At 40.7% G+C, this 22,750-nt stretch overlaps 2 protein-coding genes across 4 annotated transcripts in view; one reads left to right on the top strand and one right to left on the bottom strand.

Moving 5' to 3' along the window:
• NAA15 (N(alpha)-acetyltransferase 15, NatA auxiliary subunit) overlaps positions 1 to 5,897 on the bottom strand; it is a 73,402-nt gene extending 67,505 nt beyond the window's left edge. For 2 of the 3 annotated variants that reach the window (XM_027567383.1, XM_027567384.1), the window contains exon 1: positions 5,529 to 5,862. In XM_027567383.1, the coding sequence (XP_027423184.1) occupies positions 5,529 to 5,582 (54 nt within the window). In that variant the 5' untranslated portion in view covers positions 5,583 to 5,862. Of the gene's footprint in view, positions 1 to 5,528 lie in introns of all 3 variants that reach the window. The other variant, XM_027567382.1, reaches the window with a different exon arrangement.
• Positions 5,898 to 6,551: 654 nt separating this feature from the next.
• Positions 6,552 to 20,872, top strand: NDUFC1 (NADH:ubiquinone oxidoreductase subunit C1). The gene is made up of 5 exons (XM_027567387.1): positions 6,552 to 6,640; positions 16,843 to 16,981; positions 17,489 to 17,592; positions 19,671 to 19,750; positions 20,653 to 20,872. The coding sequence occupies exons 2-4, from the start codon at positions 16,915 to 16,917 to the stop codon at positions 19,728 to 19,730; spliced, it is 231 nt and encodes a 76-aa protein (XP_027423188.1). The 5' UTR covers positions 6,552 to 6,640; positions 16,843 to 16,914; the 3' UTR covers positions 19,731 to 19,750; positions 20,653 to 20,872.
• The last annotated feature ends 1,878 nt before the right edge of the window (positions 20,873 to 22,750 follow it).

The following is a 22,750-nucleotide window of genomic DNA, read 5'->3' as shown; positions in this document are numbered from 1 at the left end:
AATTCTATCAATAAAAGAAATAAGAGAAGAAATGAGCCATGCAGGTATCTGGAGGACAAAATTCTGAACAAACAGCCTCTGTATATGATCCCTTCTATAACCTAGCTTTTTATGTCCAAAAGCACTTTTATGAACAAAGAAAATAAATTTGAATCAATGCTTTCTAAGAAATGCATTATCAGAAGCAGAAATATTCAAGGAAACAAGAATGCACACTAAACAAAGAGATCCCTTCTGTTAAAGCCAGTTGGCCAATAGCTTTCCTGTCCATCAATCAAACAGAGCACCCATGTCTGCCTCTGTGGAAACTGCTTTTAACCAGTCTTCAAAGTTAACAGTTGGAATGGCAACTCTTTATCATCAAATAACTTAGTTTGTATAATCCCCAGTAAAGGTTCAAGACTGCAAGGCTTTGAAATACTCACAGAATCGAACATTAAATTCAGGTTCCTATTAGCTTTTGTCTGCTTTTCTACACATATAGTGTTGTCTATTACAATCGAAAACTAAAATGTAGTCATTCATTTTTTTTAAAACCCGAATACTCTATTCCCCAAATATCTGCACAAACAAGTATTATAATCTACTCTCTTAACCCAAAAGCATCATTTCTTAAATATTTCATGTTTCTAAAACAATAAAGCATTTAAAAATATATATGCTTTGTCAATTCACATAAAGACATATACTTATGTGTGTGTTCACCCTACACCCATTCCAGTAAGAATTTAGGATAGTTAAAACAAATTAGTGAATTTGCAACATTATCAGTTTTTTCTTCTCATAAGACTTTTTAGACTTTTTATTAAAAGCATTAAAAAAAAACCAAAAAACTTTAAAAGTATGTTGTGCCTTTTAAGAATATAGTGTTTATTAAGAATATAGTTATGCAAAACTGCATTTCATTTCCTAATTCACCTTTAAACAAATTCATTCTAGTTCAAACGTTTGATTACCTACTGTATACAGAAGAAAGGGGACTTCAGAACAGCTAAAACTTTGTATTAATTTTTTGTTTTCATTATATTCTAAACATATACAGTACAGGCAAAGTATATTAAAGCAAATTTCAAGGTTACTATCCACACTCAGTTGCCAAACTATTATTGTCACACAGAAATTAAAGTCAGTTGACCTTCCCATGTGCATATGGAAATCTCCTTGTTAACAATTCCTAATTTTAATTTAGTTCATGTGCAACTCAATCCAACCTACATATCATTAACTGTAGAAACAGCACTTTTTCCAAAAGCAATAACTAAAATGAAATAATTTACCTACAATATTTTAGGTACCCACAACATGTGTAGCCACCAACAATTATTAAAACTCCTTTTAACTAATAAAGAACTAGATGGGTGTAGTATAAGTGCCCTGAAAAAAGTTTCATTCCTTACACTAGCTGTTAACTTTAATCTTAGTGTGTTCCTTAATAAACATGTCCCTATCTTGAAATGCTTTGAGACTAGAGAAGGATTCAAGTGCACTCACTGTTCACTGTGGCTATGTGAATTTAAATTAATTAAAATTAATAACTCAGTTCCTCAACCACACTAGCCATATTTCAAGTGTACAACAGCCACAAATGGTTAATGGCTATGATAATGGACAGAACAGATACAGAACATTTCTATCATCACAGGGAAGTTCCAGTGCACAATACAAAGAGTAAGCTTCCAATAAATTGCAAATATTATCACCATGCTATGCTAACTTCTCTTACCACTTTTCTAGGAAAGAAAAATTTTATCCATTAGACTTTTAACTAAAGACATAAATCATTCAGGCTATAGTCCAAAAATAGATTAATGCTGTACATATTTTAAGTACTTCGAACTTAAGATTTTTTTTTTTTTCTTACAGTTCACACTAACATCTAAAGAGAAGAGAAAATAAAGCAAAGGCACTAACAGTCAACAAACTAGCTTCACTGCAAGGTATTAGGGTATGTCCAACTACTTTTCCAAGTGGGCTAAAATCTAAAAAGGTGTGGATTTCACTCTACCCTGGCAATCTCATTATTCCTACGCTTAAGCTATATCCCAAGAAAGTCGTGTAAAGATCTGGTAATGCCCCTCAAACTATTTAGATAAACAAATAGCATCATGAGTAGGCAAATACACATTTGCTAATAACTCAGTTTTCCAAAGTGTTAAAATGGTATGTAATTACAACAACAACAAAACACCTCTGGCAAACACAAATAACTCTTCTTTAAACTCCCACATAATACCACGTTAAATTCATCACCTGTTTCTTCTGTAGACAAATTAAGACATATTTTGCAGACATTTTGACCAACTCATGGCAGGGCTTTAGCATTTCAGAACACAGCAGAGTAAAATGGGGGGAAAAGATGGGCCAAATATGCAACAAAATTGAATTTCAGATACCAACTAGACTAGAACAAGCCAGGAAAATCCACTACAGAAATTCTGAAATTTTTTTACACACCAACGTGTAAACCAGGTTTCTTTTGAAAAATTAAGTCAAAACATACTTCATTATTTTGAAATCAGTGTTTCAAATTTTTAAAAAATACAAACTAATTTCATTCTTATACAACTTTACTACGAACAAGCAGGATACAACTAACAAAGCACTAGCTGAGAAACTGAATGCTAATGGAAGGATTTAACAGTTACTAACCCTGCAACACTTGATTACAAGGTATGCAAACTTTTGGGGGGAGGGGGGCAGGCGTTGAAATCAAAAGCAGTAACTACTACAAGTACTGAAGAAGCAGAAACAACTTAGTAAGAGCAAATACTAACCACACTTCGGTTAGTGATATTTTCATTTTTAATGTAAGAAAACAATAAGGAAATTATATTCCGTTTCATTTAATGATTTTTACACTTCCTCTGCATACACTTTATAACAAGAAGCCCTTTAGCACCTTGATTTTAGCAATGAATTTAAGGGACTTCCTCCACTATCACCAAATAATTTTCTTTTTAAGTTTAAGATGTTTAATCAAAAACTGTTATGCTATGAACTGTAAAGAAAACTGTGGTACATCCACATCGTAGAATTCTACTCAGCAATTAAAAAGAACAAACTATTGATACACTCAACAATCTGGATGAATCTCAAGGGAATCTGGTTACTTACACACACACACACAAAAGGCTAATCCTAAAAAGTCATGTACAGTATGACTCTTTTCAGTAAACATTCTTCAAATGACCAAATTATAAAAACAGAGAACAGATTAGTGGTGGCTGCCAGTCTCAGGTTAGAGGAGATGGGAGGAACAGGAGAGAGTGCAGTTCTGAAACGGCAACAGAGGGATCCTTGTGCTCGTGGAACTGTTCTGTATGTTGACTGTAATGATGGTTATGTAATCTACACGTGTGGCAACACTGCAAAGAACTAAATATACACACAAATTAGTACAAGTAAAATGGAGAAACCTGAATAAGACTGGCAGATTGTATCAACGTTATGATATTGAACTATGGCTTTGCAAAGCATTAGCAGTGGGGAAACTGGATAAAGGGTACAAGGTAATCTATTATTTTTTTAAATTATGTGCAACTCTACAGTCAAGCTCAAACTAAGTTTTTTTTTTAAGTGCTGCCCTAACAATTAGGAAAATTTAATAAACTGGATATTAGACAATATCAGGGAGTGATTATTAATATTCTTATGGTTATACAAAATGATATCCTACTCTAAGAGGATGCTTTGCTGAAGCATGTAGGGATGAAGATCAGACCAGCAATTTCCTTTTAACTCTTGTATATGTGTGAGGACAGAGAAAAAGCAAATCTGGCAAAATGTTAAATGTTTACAGAATATACAAGGGCTCCTTGTACTCCTCTCAACTTTTCAACTTGAATTTTTTAAAAGTAGAATTGGGGAGGAAGATTAACGACAAACTACTATCCTAAAACTATGTTACAGTCGAACCTACACACCAATTACTCCTTTAAAATATATAAAAATAAACTTCTGGTGAAATAGTGATACAGTCCTACATACACTCCATTAGTCTAAAAACAAAAAAATTGGCATAAGGTAACTAAGAGTTACACCGTATTGGATGTAACTTTCTTACATGCGTTTCCATACTTAATGACTAAATCTATAGGCAAATGGATGTTTCTGTAAAACCAAAGTTAGTTCAACATGGGTCTAGAAAACCCGGGTCCTTGGAGTCGTTATACTTTTCAAACAAACGAAATACACTTAAATTGCAAAAGGAAAACACTAACACTTTCGTAACACATACTCCAAATTTTAAGACTTAAGTTTGGTTGTTGTTGCTCAGTCTCTAAGTCGTGTCCGACTATTTGCGACCCCATGGATTTCAGCCTGACAGGCTGCAGTTTGGCAGTTTGGTAAACGTAGTTAATTCTTTCAAAGAAATGTCTGCATGAAAGCGGCAACCCACTCAGCCAAACAAAAGCGTGCTACAGAGTGTTAATTATAGCACCTAAGCTACAAGACATTCTACAACGTAAACAGTGGCTCCAAACATCATCTTATTAATGTATTTTAAAAAAAAAAACAATGCAAACTGCACATATCTGAAATGCAGGAAATTATCGAGCCTAAGCTACCGTCAAAAAGATCCATTTCAAAAGTTCTTATATTCTCTTTTCTCTGCTAATTTCTTGCATCCGTTAAGTTAACACACTTCAGTCTATAAGAAACCCTTGTCTAGAACTTCTCAACTAAAAGCTTAAGTGAAGTTAACACACTTCAGTCTATAAGAAACCCTTGTCTAGAACTTCTCAACTAAAAGCTCTCAACTTTTCACTTCCTACTGGACCGCCCCCTCGCAATGGGCCCCACCTCCAAGGAGGGTGATGAGGTGGGGCTGTTTCCCGCTCGGAAACTAAGAAATAAATGTCTCTTCCCTACTCCAGAAGGAGGGAACGAGAGAGGCTAAGAAGCTGGAGACGCAAGCATCCCTACTGACTACCAGGGTAGTAGTTTAGAAAGCTTCCTCTCCCCTTCCGAACGCCTTTCTTCCTTCCCTCCTCCCAGGTCAATCAGTGACCCCGAGTCGGGCGGGGACAGGTGAATCCCAAGAGGAGAGTAAGAGGGAGGGACGGACCATGGAGGGAGAGCCGCGCTTGGGCAATGAATGAGCGGTGCGGTATCCGCACCACCTGTTCCTTCCAAGGGTGCCACCCTGGCCTGCCGGCAGCGTTCCCACACCAGCCGGGCCGCCGCTCCTGCCCCTGTCGCCCGGCTCCCTGCTGAAAGCAGGCCTCTCCTCCCTTCGCTCGGGACGAATGAGAACCGGTCGTCTAGAAGCTGGGAGCAAGGGGCCTACTCCGGAACCACGGCCTTCGGAGCGTGGGGACGGGGAGGAGGAAACCTGTGGTCCCGGGCGCGCGGGCCGTAGAGGGAACCTCAAGGAAGGGACGAAGGAGTGCATTCAGCCTGACTAGGAGTACGAAGGCGGGGTCCCGGGCGGGGGTGGCCCGGTGCCCGGTGGGCCGAGGTTAGGGGTGACAGGCCCGTGTACCGGCTAAATCCTCCTCGCTGCCTGCCCGGAGCCTCACACTTACCAGGATCCGCTTGAAGAGAGCGTTCTCCTTGGGCGGGAGGCTCACGGCCGGCATCGTTCCGGCTCCTCCCGCTGCTCCCGCCACCGCCCGGCTCGGTCAGCCTGTTTGTCCGGCCGCCGCCGCCGCCGTCGTCCTGGCTGCTTCAGCCTTGATTGCCCGGATCCACCGCCGCCACCAGGCTTCAGGTGTCACCGCGTCGCCCAACCCCGACACCCCCTTCCCCTCGTAGTCTTTTTTTCCTTTCTCACTTAACACTGCCGCCGCCTCCCCCCCCCCAACGGGTCTCCGTCGGCGGTTCACGTGGTAACTGAACAGACCGACAGAGGCAGCCAAAATGGCGGACGCCGAGGGCTTTCCCACCCGGGTCACACCTACTAGCGCGCAAGCGCGATGACCTCCTTTCCCCACCTCCTCTGTCCCGGAGCTTGCTGGGAAACCTGGAGGCCGTCGGCCCGCGGAGGCCTTAAGGGTATCGACAGGCCCCGCCCATCCTTTCGGTTTCTTGTCCTGGAGGCGCTGGGGAAGCATGGGGAAAGTGACCGGCTGCGGTTCCGACCGCCTCAGCATCGCGTCTCCACTGCTAATGGCTAGATTGGCCTTTCATTCATTGGGTAGGCTCTCCCAATGTGTATAATCAGAGTTTGAGCCTGAAGTGCTAAAATGCGGGTGTTCAAGAAGCGCTGTGTTTGATCGTGGACAAAGTGCCTGGTTGAGCAGCAGAGGTGGAGACTTGTAAACTGATACAGAGAGGATGGAGCTTAATGGAGTCTGAAAAGCGTGAAAAAGTTAACCAATTAAATGGGCCTGGCTGGGATATCCAGGATCTACTTTGTTACTTTAAGAGGACCCTGGAAAGGTAGTCAGCCAGATCATATTTGCACTGCCAAAGAAACGTCTGAAGGTTAAACTGTGTGTTTCATTTTATCAGCGAGTTCATGCAATGCAGTGTTGGGTCACCTTGGGGTAGTGAAGAATTCAAGGTCACTGAATCCCTTGGAGCTGGCTTCAAGCAAGTGCTTAATACTCTGACTGCCCGTCACTAGAAATCCTTAAATCTTAGGAAGACGAAAAGTATCTGGCAAGGATACTAGAGAACTGCTGCAGTAAGCAAGGTCAGACTGGATACCGAATAGAACCTCTTCGAAGTCATTTCACTAAAAATCGACAGTGAAGCTATTTTAAAAGTGGCATTCTATCAATGACTACAAATTTTCACATCATGTGAACAATTTATATCCTTGATTGCTCTTGATTATCTCTCTCCAGATCCTGAATTCCATCAGTAGTAGCATTTTTTACATCGAGTCGTTAAATAATACTTCCAGTAGCTTTGATCTTTTAATCATAGTTACACAGATATTTTGCTGGTTTTGGCTTGCTCTTTAATGCACCATGGAAGGTGTGAGTTGAGTAAGATGTTTTCCTGTGGAAAAATCTGGGACTAATACTTGGGTTTTCTGGCTTTTATCTTGAATGCCCTCTCCTTTTGCCTGGGTCACCAGTAAGATCGTTGCAGTCAAATCCCAGAATTACTTCCAATTCTGTGATCTCTTTAAAAGTTCCATTAAGAAAATCTGGGTATAAGAAACAGTGTTTGGGGTTTGAAATATGACCAGTTTTTTAACTTTAATTTTAAAAGAAAAAAAAAAAACTAAGAACTAATTTAAAATTCATAAAATACAGTTGTTATTTAGTGATAACCTTCAAACTTCACACCCCTCCTCCACAGGTTTTTCAACTATCTGAACTATTAAAAAGTAGAAAAATTGTGTAACTCAAGGTGATAATTTTAGCTTAGCTTCTCACTTGAGTTTCCAAATCTCTAGCTTCATATCTGAAAGTACTTTTAGCAATATTATTTGCTATATTTTTCTAAATTTCTCCTGTAAATAATATTCTGTTTTCACCATGGGGGAAGAAAATTTCTGACCTTTGAAACAAACAGTAGTTTCCACCAGAAGCTGAGTAACTGAATAGATGAGCCAGCAATATAGTTTGGCAAATATGTTCCTTTTGGCTGATGACAAATAACAATATTTAAGACTCAGTGAACACTACTCTGATTCAACATTTATGTGAGTTACATCCTAGTTCAAATGCACCTACTGATAGTTGGACCACACAGTTCGTGATTTGATAGCCGGAACTCAAGAAAATGTCTACTCTGATAGATCACCGCTATTTGACAAATAGAAATCCCATTTAACAGGTTATACTCTGCATGACAGCTATGTAGGGAGTTAACACATCCAAGGCTAGATGTGAGGTGGTGACGATGATGATAATGGTTAGTTCATTCATCTTACCCCATGTATTTGCATATCACTTTTGTGATAAATCAACCAGAACCAGATGGCTCAGCGGTAAAGAATCTACCTGCAATACCAGAGCTGCAGGTTTGATCTCGGGTGGGGAAGATCCCCAGGAAAAGGAAATGGCAGCCCACTCCAGTATTTTTGCCTGGGAAATCCCATGGAGAGAGGAGTCTGTTGGGCTCCTGTCCATAGGGTTGCAAAAGACTCGGACACAACTTAGCGACTAAACAACAACCATAAATATATAACTTTGCAAACCTTAATTCTACAAAAGGGAAATGTAGAGTGAAATTCCTCTGTCTTAATATATGTAAGATGTTCTCTATTGACACTTTTAGATCTTTACATATTTAAATTTTATAGAAGGAAACAAAAGAAATCTATGTATTTGCCACTCAACGTTTACAAAATACTAACATTCTGTGATTGCTTCTTTCTTTTAAATAAAAGCTTTCAGATACTTCCATCCCTGTCTAGATTCTGAATTTGGTGTATAGTACTCTCATGCTTCATAAATCAATAAACAGTTGTTCGGTCACTAAGTCATGTCTGACTCTTTACAACCCCATGGACTACAGCACGCCAGGGTTCCCTGTTCTTCACTGTCTCCCAGAGTTGGTCAAATTTATGTCCGTAGAATCAGTGATGCTATCTAACCATCTCATCCTCTGCCGCCCCTTTCTCCTTTTGCCTTCCATCTTTCCCAGGATCAGAGTCTTTTCTTTCACATCAGGGGCCAAAGTATTGGAGCTCCAGCTTCAGGATCAGTCCTTCCAATGATGACTGCTCAGGGTTGATTTCCTTTAGGATTGACTGGTTTGATCTCCTTGCTGTCCAGTTCAGTTCAGTCATGTCCAACTCTTTGCGACCCCATGGATTACAGCACTCTAGGCCTCCCTGTCCATCACCAACTCCCGGAGTTCACTCAAATGCATGTCCGTTGAGTTGGTGATGCCATCCAACCATCTCATCCTCTGTCATCTTCTCCTCCTGCCTTTAATCTTTCCCAGCATCAGAGTCTTTTCCAATGAGTCAGTTCTTCGCATCAGGTGGCTAAAGGATTGAAGCTTCAGCATCAGTCCCTCCAATAAATATTCAGGACTGATTTCCTTTAGGATTGACTGGTTGGATCTCCTTGCAGTCAAAGTGACTCTCAAGAGTCTCCTCCAACACCACAGTTCAAAAGCATCAATTCTTCGGTGCTCTGCTTTCATCGTAGTCCAACTCTCACGTACGTGACTACTGGAAAAACCCTAGCTTTGACTAGACAAACCTTTGTTGGCAAAGTAACGTCTCTGCTTTTTAACATGCTCTCTAGGTTGGTCATAACTTTTCTTCCAAAGAGCAGGTGTCTTTTCTTTTTTGTGTGTCTTTTAATTTCATAGTTGCAATCACCATCTGCAGTGATTTTGGAGCCCAAAAAAATAAAGTCTGTCACTGTCTCCATTGTCTCCCCATCTATTTGCCATGAAGTGATGGGACCAGATGCCATGATTTTAGTTTGCTGAATGCTGAGTTTTAAGCCAACTTTTTCACTCTCCTCTTTCACCTTCATCAAGAGGCTCTTTAGCTCCTCTTTACTTTCTGGTATAAGGATAGTGTCATCTTCATATATGAGGTTATTAATATTTCTCCCTGCAATCTTGATTCCAGCTTGAGCTTCATCCAGCCCAGCATTTCGCACGATGTATTCTGCAAAGTTAAATAAACAGAGTGACAATATATATACAGCCTTGTTGTACTTGTCAGTAAACATGTAGGAAGTAATTTTATTTTTCTATACTGTTTTCAGTTCTTGCTTTACTTTAACCCTCCCAGAAGATGTGAGTTGAGTGAAAAATCTGGGACTAAAAATTTGGTTTTCCAGCAACACAGATAGACCTGGAGATTATCAGACTAAGTGAAATAAGTCAGACAGACAAAGACTAATATATGATATTGCTTATATACAGAATCAGATCAGTCAAAGAGTCGGACACGACTGAGCGACTGATCTGATCTGATATACATAATCTAAAAAGAAAAAAATACTAATGAATTTATTTACAAAACAGACTCACAGACTTAGAGAACGAAATTACGATTACAAGGGGGAAGTGAGAGGGGAAGGGATAGACTGGCAGTCTGGGACTGACATATGCATATTACTATATTTAAAATAGATAACCAACAAGGGCCTACTTTATAGCACAGGAAACTGCTAAATATTCTGTAACAACCCAAATGGGAAAAGAATTTGATAAACAATAGATACATATATATGTAAAAACAAAACAAAATCATGATTTTTTTTTTTTTTAGCTGCTAACTCTAATCCTTTGCCTGGGTCATAAATAAGGTGTTAGCATTCAAATTCTGGAGATGCTTAAATGAATGTCATGTAGCAGCTTCTACCAAAATATAGCTATTAGCTCCTGGATGGAATTGCTTCATCAGGATTCTTTTCAAGATGGAGTTTTACCTACAGCTGCCTACTCCAAGTGTAGGGTTCCATCAGCTCTAACACACTGAGAGAAATGTGCTTATACTTCATCACTTTCCCAAAATATACACTAGTAAAAGGATACGGGGGCAAAAGAAGAAAACGGCCTTTTTCCAATAGCAGTAGTGAAATTTAGTAATTTGCCTAATGGGTGTGTGTGTGTGTGTGTGTGTGTGCGCGCGCATGTGCGTGCGCGCTAAGTCGCTCAGTCATGGCTCTTTAAGCTCTGACTAAATGTGGCTTCTGTTCCAACTTGTTGGAGTCTAGCAAAAGCTGTGTCAGGAGAAGCTTCCAAGGGATGGTGTAGAAAGGATATACAACTGACAGGTTGCTGAGTGGACAAGAAGCCAACAAGTTGAGAACCAACAACTGACTCAGCATGTTAGTCGGGTGCTTTGCTTACTTGAGCATGAGCCCAGGAGGCTCAAACTAGGGTACAAACTATAAAGTGACCTGCAGTGTAGCGATCTCTGTAGCCACCAGTTAAATGTAAAAATGAACCAAACATCAAACAACTATTTTACTCTTCAGTCAATAATTTTTGGTTAAAAAATTTTTCAATAACATTGCTAAAAAATACATAGAAGGAAAAAGAAATTTGCTAACATTTATTTTGTCTTTAACATGAACCTACATGACATTATGTTTAAAAGATTAAAGTATTAAAATTTATTATTTATTTAGTTAGTTCGGTCACTCAGTTGTGTCCGACTCTTTGCAGCCCCATGGACTGCAGCATGCCAGGCTTCCCTGTCCATCACCAACTCCCAGAGCTTGCTCAAACTCATGTCCATTAAGACAGTGATGCCATACAACCTTCTCATCCTCTGTCGTCCCCTTCTCCTCCCGCCTTCAATCTTTCCCAGCATCAGGGTCTTTTCCAATGAGTCAGTTCTTCACATCAGGTGGCTAAAGGATTGAAGCTTCAGCTTCAGCATCAGTCCCTCCAATAAATATTCAGGACTGATTTCCTTTAGGATTGACTGGTTGGATCTCCTTACTGTCCAAGGGACTCTCAAGTCTTCTCCAACACCACAGTTCAAAACCATCGATTCTTCGGCGCTCAGCCCTCTGTATAGTCCAACTCTCACATCCATACATGACCACAGGAAAAACCATAGTTTTGACTAGTCGGACCTTTGTTGACAAAGTAACGTCTCTGCTTTTTAATATACTGTCTAGATTCGTCATAGCTTTTTGTCCCAGGAGTAAGCGTCTTTTAAATTCATGGCTGCAGTCACCATCTGCAGTGATTCTGGAGCCTAAGAAAATAAAGTCTGTCATTCTTTCCATTGTTTCCCCATCTATTTGCCATGAAGTGATGGGACCGGATGCTCTGATCTTAGTTTTTTGAATGTTGAGTTTTAGCCAGCTTTTTCACTCTCCTCTTTCACTTTCAAGAGGCTCTTCAGTTTCTCTTCGCTTTCCGCCATAAGGGTGGTGTCATCTGCATATCTGCCGTTGTTGGTATTTCTCCGGGAAATCGTGATTCCTGCTTGTGCTTCATTCAGCCCGGCATTTCTCTGCATATGTACTCTGCAGATCAGTTAAATTTTCCACAGTTTGTTGTGATCTACACAGTCAAAGGCTTTGGCATAGTCAGTAAAGCAAAAGTAGATGTTTCTCTGGAACTCTTGGTTTTTCTATGATCCAATGGATGTTAGCAATTTAATCTCTGGTTTCTCTGCCTTTTCTAACTCTTCTTCTGCCTTTTCTAAATTATTTCTTTTACCTGTACATATTTTTACATGGTCTTAAAACATCAGTTTGAATTGAGAACTAAATGCATTAAAAATTTTCGTTCAAATGTAAAAGACAAAACCTATTGGTCAGTATACTAGGTATCAAAGAAAATGAAGTCACTCAGTTGTGTCTGACTCTTTGCAACCCCATGGACTGTAGGCCTTCCAGGCTCCTCCATCCATGGGATTTTCCAGACAAGAATACTGGAGTGGGTCGCCATAAGAGATCAGCAAAAGCAAGTTGTTTACAACTCCCAGGTATGTTGTAAGCTTCCCAGGGACCTATAGCGTAGGTGTTCTGTTACAGATATAAAACTGAGGCATAGAGTTTAATCTGCTTCAAAATCATTTAGAATGACTCTTTGAACTTGGCTCTTTGAGCCTGCTCTGCAGCTCTTGGCCTCAGGGGACTGTTTAAACCTGTTAGGTAGGGTGAGGAGGATAGATCTGGAGCCTAAAAACCTCAGTCTAAGAGTCCCTGTTTCCCCGAAAGTATGATCTTGAACTGATCAGGGCACTTCTAAACTATTAGGATTCTCTTTTCCTCACAGGGTTGTGAGGATTTACTATGCTACTGCGTATAAACAAACTCTGGGAACTGTAAGAGGTCCTCTCAAATGTAAGGTATAATAATAGGTCAGGGCTTCCATGGTGGCTTAGAGGGTAAAGCGTCTGCCTGCAATGAGGGAGACCCAGGTTCAATCCCTGATCGGGAAGATCCCCTGGAGAAGGGATAGGCTACCCACTCCAGTACCCTTGCCTGGAAAATCCCATGGACGGAGGAGCCTGGGAGGCTGCAGTCCATAATAGGTCACCTTGGATAAATAGCTTGTCTTCTTTGAGCTTCATCTATAAATTGAGAATAACCACAGCGTGTTATGTGACTGCTGTGAAGGTGAAATGAGACCATGTATATGATCACATCAGATCAGATCAGATCAGTCGCTCAGTCGTGTCTGACTCTTTGCGACCCCATGAATCGCAGCACACCAGGCCTCCCTGTCCATCACCAACTCCCAGAGTTCACTCAGACTCACGTCCATCGAGTCAGTGACACCATCCAGCCATCTCATCCTCTGTCGTCCCCTTTTCCTCCTGCCCCCAATCCCTCCCAGCATCACAGTCTTTTCCAATGAGTCAACTCTTCGCATGAGGTGGTCAAAGTATTGGAGTTTCAGCTTTAGCATCATTCCTTCCAAAGAAATCCCAGGGCTGATCTCCTTCAGAATGTACTGGTTGGATCTCCTTGCAGTCCAAGGAACTGTCAACAGTCTTCTCCAGCACCACAGTTCAAAAGCATCAATTCTTCGGCGCTCAGCCTTCTTCACAGTCCAACTCTCACATCCATACATGACCACAGGAAAAACCATAGCCTTGACTAGACGAATCTTTGTTGGCAATGTCTCTGCTTTTGAATATGCTATCTAGGTTAGTCATAACTTTCCTTCCAAGGAGTAAGCGTCTTTTAATTTCATGGCTGCAGTCACCATCTGTAGTGATCTTGGAGCCCAGAAAAATAAAAGTCTGACACTGTTTCCCCATCTATTTCCCATGAAGTGATGGGACCGGATGCCATGATCTTCGTTTTCTGAATGTTGAGCTTTAAGCCAACTTTTTCACTCTCCACTTTCACTTTCATCAAGAGGCCCTTTAGTTCCTCTTCACTTTCTGTCATAAGGGTGGTGTCACCTGCATATCTGAGGTTATTGATATTTCTCCCAGCAATCTTGATTCCAGCTTGTGTTTCTTCCAGTCCAGCGTTTCTCATGATGTACTCTGCATATAAGTTAAATAAACAGGATGACAATATACAGCCTTGATGTACTCCTTTTCCTATTTGGAACCAGTCTGTTGTTCCATGTCCAGTTCTAACTGTTGCTTCCTGACCTGCACATAGGTTTCTCAAGAGGCAGGTCAGGTGGTCTGGTATTCCCATCTCTTTCAGAATTTTCCACAGTTTATTGTGATCCACACAGTCAAAGGCTTTGGCATAGTCAATAAAGCAGAAATAGATGTTTTTCTGGAGCTCTCTTGCTTTTTCCATGATCCAGCAGATGTTGGCAATTTGATCTCTGGTTCCTCTGCCTTTTCTAAATCCAGCTTGCACATCAGGAAGTTCACGGTTCACATATTGCTGAAGCCTGGCTTGGAGAATTTTGAGCATTACTTTCCTAGCGTGTGAGATGAGTGCAATTGTGCGGTAGTTTGAGCATTCTTTGGCATTGCCTTTCTTTGGGATTGGAATGAAAACTGACCTTTTCCAGTCCTGTGGCCACTGCCGAGTTTTCCAAATTTGCTGGTATATTGAGTGCAGCACTTTCATAGCATCATCTTTCAGGATTTGGAATAGCTCCACTGGAATTCCATCACCTCCACTAGCTTTGTTCATAGTGATGCTTTCTAAGGCCCACTTGGCTTCACATTCCAGGATGTCTGGCTCTAGGTCAGTGATCACACCATCGTAATTATCTGGGTCGTGAAGCTCTTTTTTGTACAGTTCTGTGTATTCTTGCCATCTCTTCTTAATATCTTCTGCTTCTGTTAGGGCCATACCATTTCTGTCCTTTATTGAGCCCATCTTTGCATGAAATGTTCCCTTGATATCTCTGATTTTCTTGAAGAGATCTCTAGTCTTTCCCATTCTGTTGTTTTCCTCTATATCTTTGCATTGATCGCTGAAGAAGGCTTTCTTATCTCATCTTGCTATTCTTTGAAACTCTGCATTCAGGTGTTTATATCTTTCCTTTTCTCCTTTGCTTTTCGCTTCTCTTCTTTTCATAGCTATTTGTAAGGCCTCCCCAGACAGCCATTTTGCTTTTTTGCATTTTTTTTCCATGGGGATGGTCTTGATCCCTGTCTCCTGTACAATGTCACAGACCTCATTCCATAGTTCATCAGGCACTCTATCTATCAGATCTAGGCCCTTAAATCTATTTCTCACTTCCACTGTATAATCATAAGGGATTTGATTTAGGTCATACCTGAATTGCTATTGCTATTGCTAAGTCACTTCAGTCGTGTCCGACTCTGTGTGATCTCATAGACGGCAGCCCACCAGGCTTCCCCATCCCTGGGATTCTCCCGGCAAGAACACTGGAGTGGGTTGCCATTTCCTTCTCCAATGCACGAAAGTGAAAAGTGAAAGTGAAGTCGCTCAGTCATGTTCGACCCTCAGCGACCCCATGGACTGCAGCCTTCCAGGCTCCTCCATCCATGGGATTTTCCAGGCAAGAGTACTGGAGTGGGGTGCCACATACCTGAATGGTCTAGTGGTTTTCCCTACTTTCTTCAATTTCAATCTGAATTTGGCAATAAGGAGTTCATGGTCTGAGCCACAGTCAGCTCCTGGTCTTGTTTTTGCTGACTGTATAGAGCTTCTCCATCTTTGGCTGCAAAGAATATATATAATCAATCTGATTTTGGTGTTGACCATTTGGTGATGTCCATGTATAGAGTCTTCTCTTGTGTTGTTGGAAGAGGGTGTTTGTTATGACCACTGCATTTTCTTGGCAAAACTCTGTTAGTCTTTGCCCTGCTTCATTCCGTATTCCAAGGCCAAATTTGCCTGTTACTCCAGGTGTTTCTTGACTTCCTACTTTTGCATTCCAGTCCCCTATAATGAAAACATCTTTTTTGGGTGTTAGTTCTAAAAGGTCTTGTAGGTCTTCATAGAACCGTTCAGCTTCAGCTTCTTCAGCGTTACTGGTTGGGGCATAAACTTGGATTACTGTGATATTGAATGGGTTGCCTTGGAAACGAACAGAGATCATTCTGTCATTTTTGAGATTGCATCCAAGTACTGCATTTTGGACTCTTTTGTTGACCATGATGGCCACTCCATTTCTTCTGAGGGATTCCTGCACACAGTAGTAGATATAATGGTCATCTGAGTTAAATTCACCCTTTCCAGTCCATTTCAGTTCGCTGATTCCTAGAATGTCTACATTCACTCTTGCCATCTCTTGTTTGACCACTTCCAATTTGCCTTGATTCATGGACCTGACATTCCAGGTTCCTATGCAATATTGCTCTTTACATCATTGGACCTTGCCTCTATCACCAGTCACACCCACAGCTGGGTGTTCTTTTTGCTTTGGCTCCATCCCTTCATTCTTTCTGGAGTTATTTCTCCACTGATCTCCAGTCGCATATTGGGCACCTACTGACCTGGGGAGTTTTTCTGTCAGTATCCTATCATTTTGCCTTTTCATACTGTTCATGATGCCTATAAATCATATGATGGATTAATGCACAGTTCCTGGAACACCAAAATCAATCAAACTGATTCAACACACCTTCATTTTCAGTTATCTGGTTCACATAGGAAGTGCAGTGAAGTTGCTCAGTCATGTCCGACTCTTTGCGACCCCATGGACTATACTCCTCCATCCATGGGATTTTCCAGGCAAGAGACTGGAGTGGGTTGCCATTGCCTTCTCCAGGAGATCTTCCTGACCCAGGGATCAAACCCAGGTCTCCTGCATTGTAGGCAGACGCTTTACCATCTGAGCTACCAGGGAAGCTCACGTAGGAAGGTTTTGGTAAATCCCTAGGGTGGGGGTCTGAAATAAACTCTCAGAGTACAGAGAACTCGCTAAACTACCTTCTCCCCTATCCCCTCCTGCCTTGCAGTCATCCTCTTCCTAACCCCACTTCACAGAATGAGAACTGAGGACAAGGGTCTAAAGGTACCTGGCCTTATCTGCAATTCTCAGGGTTAGGCGCCCATGCAGCGTGGCCTCCGAGCCACACAGTTTCTCGCCTCCACCCGCCAGGGGGCGCTCGGCCCAACGTCGGCCCCGGGAGCTGCGCGGCTGGAGGAGGCGGAGCCCAGGAAGCCAGGCAAGATGGCGCCGTCCGCGTTGTTGCGGCCATTCTGGAAGCTGCTGGCCCCGGCTAGGTTCCCGAGTGTCTGTAAGTGTCCTTCCTCGAGCAGGCCCGCCCGAGCTTTCAGCCTGCGGCTCCCAGGGTGAGCCCAGCCGTGCGAGGGCAGGAGGGGACTGCGCCCGGGCTTGTCCTGCAGTGACCTTCGCCGACCCTCGTCCCGGAGCCCACCCCTGCCTCCACCCGCGATTCTCGGCTCCCAGTGTCCCCGACCTTACTGGGTCTGTGCGAATGGACTTAGAGTCCCTCCTCCTACAGACGGGGGAAAGGGGAACCCTTCCGTGGGCGCTTCCGAGTCGTCTGAGGGTTCGCAAAAGCCAATATAGAGGGTTTGAAGGCGTTCTGGACGACAGAGGCCACGGTCTGGCCCAGCCGGAGGCCCAGGGAGAGTCACTCGACCTCTCTGAACCTCTCCGTGGCTGTTTAAATGAGAAAGTAGAAGGGGGAATGAAATGCGATTATACGCATTTAAATGGCAGGTTTATTCGTACAAGGCGATAAGTTACAGATTTGGAGAGCCTTTCTGTCCCCTTTCAGCTTCATCTCGGTCAAAGTTCTACATTCAGGAACCGCCACATGGCAGTCCCAACTGGCTGAAAGTTGGCTTGACCTTGGGCACCTCCGTTTTTTTGTGGATCTTTGTAAGTACTTACTCCCTTCAATCGTGCCAATCCAACCTATTTCTCCATGAGGGAAATCCTAAGGACTAAAAAATGTTACGATTTCAGAGGCAGGTACACACTACTATATTTAAAATAGGTAAGCAGCAAGAACCTACCCTATAGCACGGAGAACTCGGCTCCGTATTCTATAATAACATAAATAGGAAAAGAATTTGAAAAAGAATAGATACTTGTATAACTGAATCACTTTGCTGTACACCTGTAACACATCATTGTTAATCAAATATAAAACAAAAAAATTTTTAAGTGTAACCAGGATGAAACATGTCATTGTTCCTTTGCATGGTTTTGTGAATGGCAGTTTTACTACATATTATTTATCCTTTATTTCTTAATGAAGATGGAGACAGGTTGAGGTTTTATGAAGGCACTTTTTTCAGATGCCATAGGGTCGGATTGTAAGTGAAGAAGAAGGGGGCAACAGAGGATGAGACGATTGTAGGGCACCACCAACTTAATGGATTTGAATTTGAGCGAACTCTGGAAGATAGTGAAGGACAGGGGAGCCTGGCATGCTGCAGTCCGTGGGTTCACAAAGAGTCAGACACGACCTAGCAACTGAACAACTAATACAAATTAAATCCCATTAAATTTGTTAGACATAAGATTTTAACAGTGTAAATACATTGTTGGAAATATACCTTTTTGTTTGAAGTGAAGTCGCTCAGTTGTGTCCGACTCTTTGCGACCCCACGGACTGTAGCCTACCATGCTCCTCCATCCATGGGATTTTCCAGGCAAGAGTTTTTGGAGTGGATTGCCATTTCCTTCTCTAGAGGACCTTCCCGACCCAGGGATTGAACCTGGGGCTCCTGCATTGTAGGCAGACGCTTTACTGTCTGAGCCACAAGGGAAGTACTTTTTGTTTACAGTATGCCAAATGATTTACCTATGAAAACTTAATAATCTTTTCCAAAGACAACACTATGTGGTAGCACTATTATTATTGACCTTTTATGGATGAAGAAAACACTTGGAGAAATTAATTTGCTGAACCCAGTTCTCTCTAACTACAGAGCTACACAGTAGACCACTGTGAAATTGTGTCTCTCTATAGATAAGTTTTTTAATAGTTGACTTAAAGTATTGATGCTCCGTTAGATTTAAATTTTTTGTTTTGTGGCTAATGGTTTTGAAATTTTCTCCACTGCTGCCCACCTTCAACTCCTAGACCTGTATTTGGGATTTTTTTCATTAAAGTGATTCAGCTCTTTGACATAGAAAGGAGTAAAAGATACTGAAAGTCACTTACAATTTAATAATAGTAACTAATCCTTTTTTAATGGAGAAGGAAATGGCAACCCACTCCAGTTTTCTTGCCTAGGAAATGCCATGAACAGAGGAGCCTGGCTGGGCTACAGACCATGGGGTCAGACAAGACTTAGTGACTAAACAACAATCCTTTTTAAATAATGTTTACTATAATGTAATTTTGTATCTTCTTAAAGTTTTCCTAAAAAAGAAACATGTTGCTGAGAGCACTGATTGGTAATGAATCGTTGCAACAAACATCACCCTGTATCAAGGCATTGTTCCAGTTGCATAATCCGTCAGACAGTTATTCTGAGAAAGTGGCTGCCCTCCATGACATCTAACTAACACGTATATAATTGGGGAGTGCAGGTTGGTCACTCACTCACAGTATGAAACTTCTAAGGTTAGAAGTATAATACACATCCACCAACCTCATTTAGTAACCGAGTTCTGCTTTGTCATGTTGGTGTGGCCCCGCTGTGGTAAGGCATTCCAGTCCATTAATTACCCACTGAATGAAGTAATTTTTTTGCAGAAGTTGGATTTAAACTTTGGAGGGTTGCCTTCTCAAATTGGTATGTCAGATTGTGGTGAACAAGTATATATCATTCATTGTTTTGGGACTTTTTTATCCCTTAACCTTTTATTTTTAACTAGAATAGTTGTAATTCTTTTAATGTGTCCTCATTTCTCTTGTGAAATATAAATATCAACTGTTGGTTTCCTTCTTTTAAGTTGCCAGGAAAATTACATTTCTGATTTTAACTGTTACCTACTTTTAGCTCATCAAACAACATAACGAAGATGTTTTAGAGTATAAAAGAAGAAATGGGTTGGAATAAACTTTTGAAATACTAAAACAGTAAGTATACAATTTTATAGGATGAACAGATTATGCAAGATAATTTGACCTCTTTAAATGTGTTTTGCTTGTTATTTTATCAGGTTTATACTTTTCAGCACCTATATTCCTGTCTTTGAAAAATTTATAAATTTTTAGTACCTGATTCAGATATCTCTTAGCATAGTCATTTTTAACCATTTTGCTTTGACTGCATTCAAAGGAAGTTGTGCTTAAGAGTAAAACCGAAATCATATTTTCTTAAATCTAATAGTGCTGTACACAGTGCCTTTCTAGCACTTAGGACAAGTTACCATTGCTTGTATACGACTTTCTTACTATGTCTTTGTCATATACCACACTTGAGTATAAAATTTGATGAAAACAGGGCATTCGATTGTTAAATTTTAACTGCATGATGATTTCTTTATGATTGTCACTACAGCTAATACCTAGTTGGACAATTCGTAATAAAACCTAGCTATGTATATGGATGCCATATTTCTAAAAAGCTTTTTAAAGAAATCCTATATTGAGCCTTTTGTAAAAGGAAAAGGCACTCTTCTAAATCTCAGCTTTCATGGATTAGGTTGATTAAACTAGATAACTTAGATCTGCTGGATAATAAAATAGTAATCACTAATGTATTTATCACCTTGCTATTTCACTGCTTCAGTCAACCAGTCAAGATAAATATGAAATAGGTATTTAAATTGAAACCAGATGCTTTTGCTACTCCTGTAGTTGGGATGAAAAAAAAGTTTTTTGCTAAAACTTAGATAAAAATGAGGAGTTGATATTTTTTGTGGATTTGGTTTTTAAACTTCCCCTGCTGCTATAAGATGAATTATTCAAAATGGTCTAATTTTAATATTATTTCTGCTGGTTAATGCTATAGCTTTCTTTTCTTTTTTTCATTATAGGTGTGTTCCGTAAAGTGATTATAGCAGTTCCTCTGGATTCACGAATCTGTTGAGTTGTAAACGTGAGAGAAAGAATTACGTGTGAATATATGTCAAGTCAGCATTTGTGTTTTACATGATTAAATTAAAAATACTTCTGTATTCTTCAGCTTATGTATATTGTGACAATGTATAGAATGTCAATTCTAAGGTAAATTATTAAAAGTATTTTAATGTCGAACATGCCATCTGATAATAGGGTCAATGATAATTAAGGACACATTGGTAAGAAAACTTAAGGATATAGATTTTAAAAAAGTCACTGCTGGAGGATTTACTCCTTATATCAACTTTTAATTTCTAATCAAAGCATTTATTCTTTAGTGATTAGGGTGGTAGAGCCACTCCTATTCTATTGTCTAAAATACAAAAGAACCCAAATATTGTTTCCTTCTAGAGGAGAAAGTGAAGGTGAATCCTCTCAAAAAGAGTTTCTTCTGACTCCAATTCCTTGAATTTGGATGATTTTTGTTTGGGTAACAGTTTTTACACCTATATGGCCACACAGAGTTTGTGGCCTCTTTTTGCTAACATGAATTTCATCCAGTGAATAGCAGACTAATTCAAAAAGTGAGGGAGCAGGGTTGATGGAAGTTAATAGACACAAATTAACAAACACCTCATTTATCCCTCATCAGAGCCCTTTCTTATGAATCAGTTAAAACTTCTTTATATGCCATTTCACTCCATTCTGATGTTAAATAGAAAGTTTCATTGGCTTTGTGTGTGTTTGGGGCTCTGGCCAGCACTTATTCTGGGAGATTGGTGGCTCAATGTCTTTGGAAGTTACTTCCAAACATAAATTCACAGTTAAAGTATTTCAGAAAAAGTATTTAATCCAAGTTCAGGGAAAGACCAAATATAATAGTAACTATTTGTCAGTTCAGAGTTTTAGCTGGTAGAAGTGGAAAGGACCTTAGGGGTCATATAGACCAATTTCATAATTTTACATGTGCAAAAACCAGAGGCAAAAAGTCATTTGCCCAGCATTAATGGAAAGTAGAATAATGGATCCTTAAAGATGACCATGTACTATTCCCTGGAGTTTGTGAATATGTTAGGTTATATGGCAAAAGGGAATTAAAGTGGCATATGGAATTAAATTTGCTAATCAGACATACAGATAGATTATCCTGGATTATCTGGCTGGACCCGATGTAATCACAAGGGTCCTTATAAGTGGAAGAGGGAGGCACCAGAGTGTGTCAGAGTAATGTGATTGGAGAAGGATTCAGTCAGCTGTGGCTAGCTTTGAAAAGGGAAGAGAGCCAAGGAATGGAGAAGGCAAAGAACTCCCCTGGAGCCTCCAGAAAGGAACTCAGCCTTGCTAACACCTTGATTTTAGCCCAGTGAGACCCATGTTGGATTTCTCACCTACAGAAATAGAAGATGATACATTTTTGTTGTTTTAAACCACTAAGCTTGTTAACAGCAGCAGTAGGAAACTATTATTGTCACACAGTATTGGACCAAGAAGTCGGTACCAACTCCCAATTCAAAGAACTTTAAAAGAAACACTTAAAATTCACATCCCTAAAGGAAACAAAACTCTGACACTTTAAATTCTGGAAGCTGATGGCCTCAGTTGAAAATAAAATACAGCTGTAATAAGCAGAATCTACTATATGTCAGGCCTTGAAAATATTGCTACCCTGTGTGGGCTTTGATCTTGATTGTGCCAGTGTAACCACATGGAGAGTCATCATGGAGACTGCGGCTGTCCAAAAGAAGCTTCTGCAGCGATGGAAGTGTTCTGTCTGTGCTACCCAGTGCAGTAGCCCCTACTTCCATGTGATACTGAGTGTTTATTTCATTTTAATTCTTTTAAATAGCCACATGGGGCTGGTGGCTGGAGTATTGGACGGTAGAGGTGTGGATTCTGAGTAACATGTCCTAGAGTTGTGCCACATAGTTAAGAGGCTACAGAATGACTCTAAGACCCCCTTAACAGGCATGCACCTGTGCCCAGGAATAATTGAGGCCTGGAACTCAAATGTCATCCAGACTTTTGGTGTTGGCTCTGCTCTCTGTATATCTGCTTTATTGCCTTTGCACACAG

Source organism: Bos indicus x Bos taurus, chromosome 17 (genome assembly GCF_003369695.1).
Source record: "Bos indicus x Bos taurus breed Angus x Brahman F1 hybrid chromosome 17, Bos_hybrid_MaternalHap_v2.0, whole genome shotgun sequence".
In the NCBI taxonomy this organism is placed as follows: Eukaryota; Metazoa; Chordata; class Mammalia; order Artiodactyla; family Bovidae; genus Bos; species Bos indicus x Bos taurus.
This window is presented reverse-complemented; position numbering and strand designations above follow the sequence as displayed.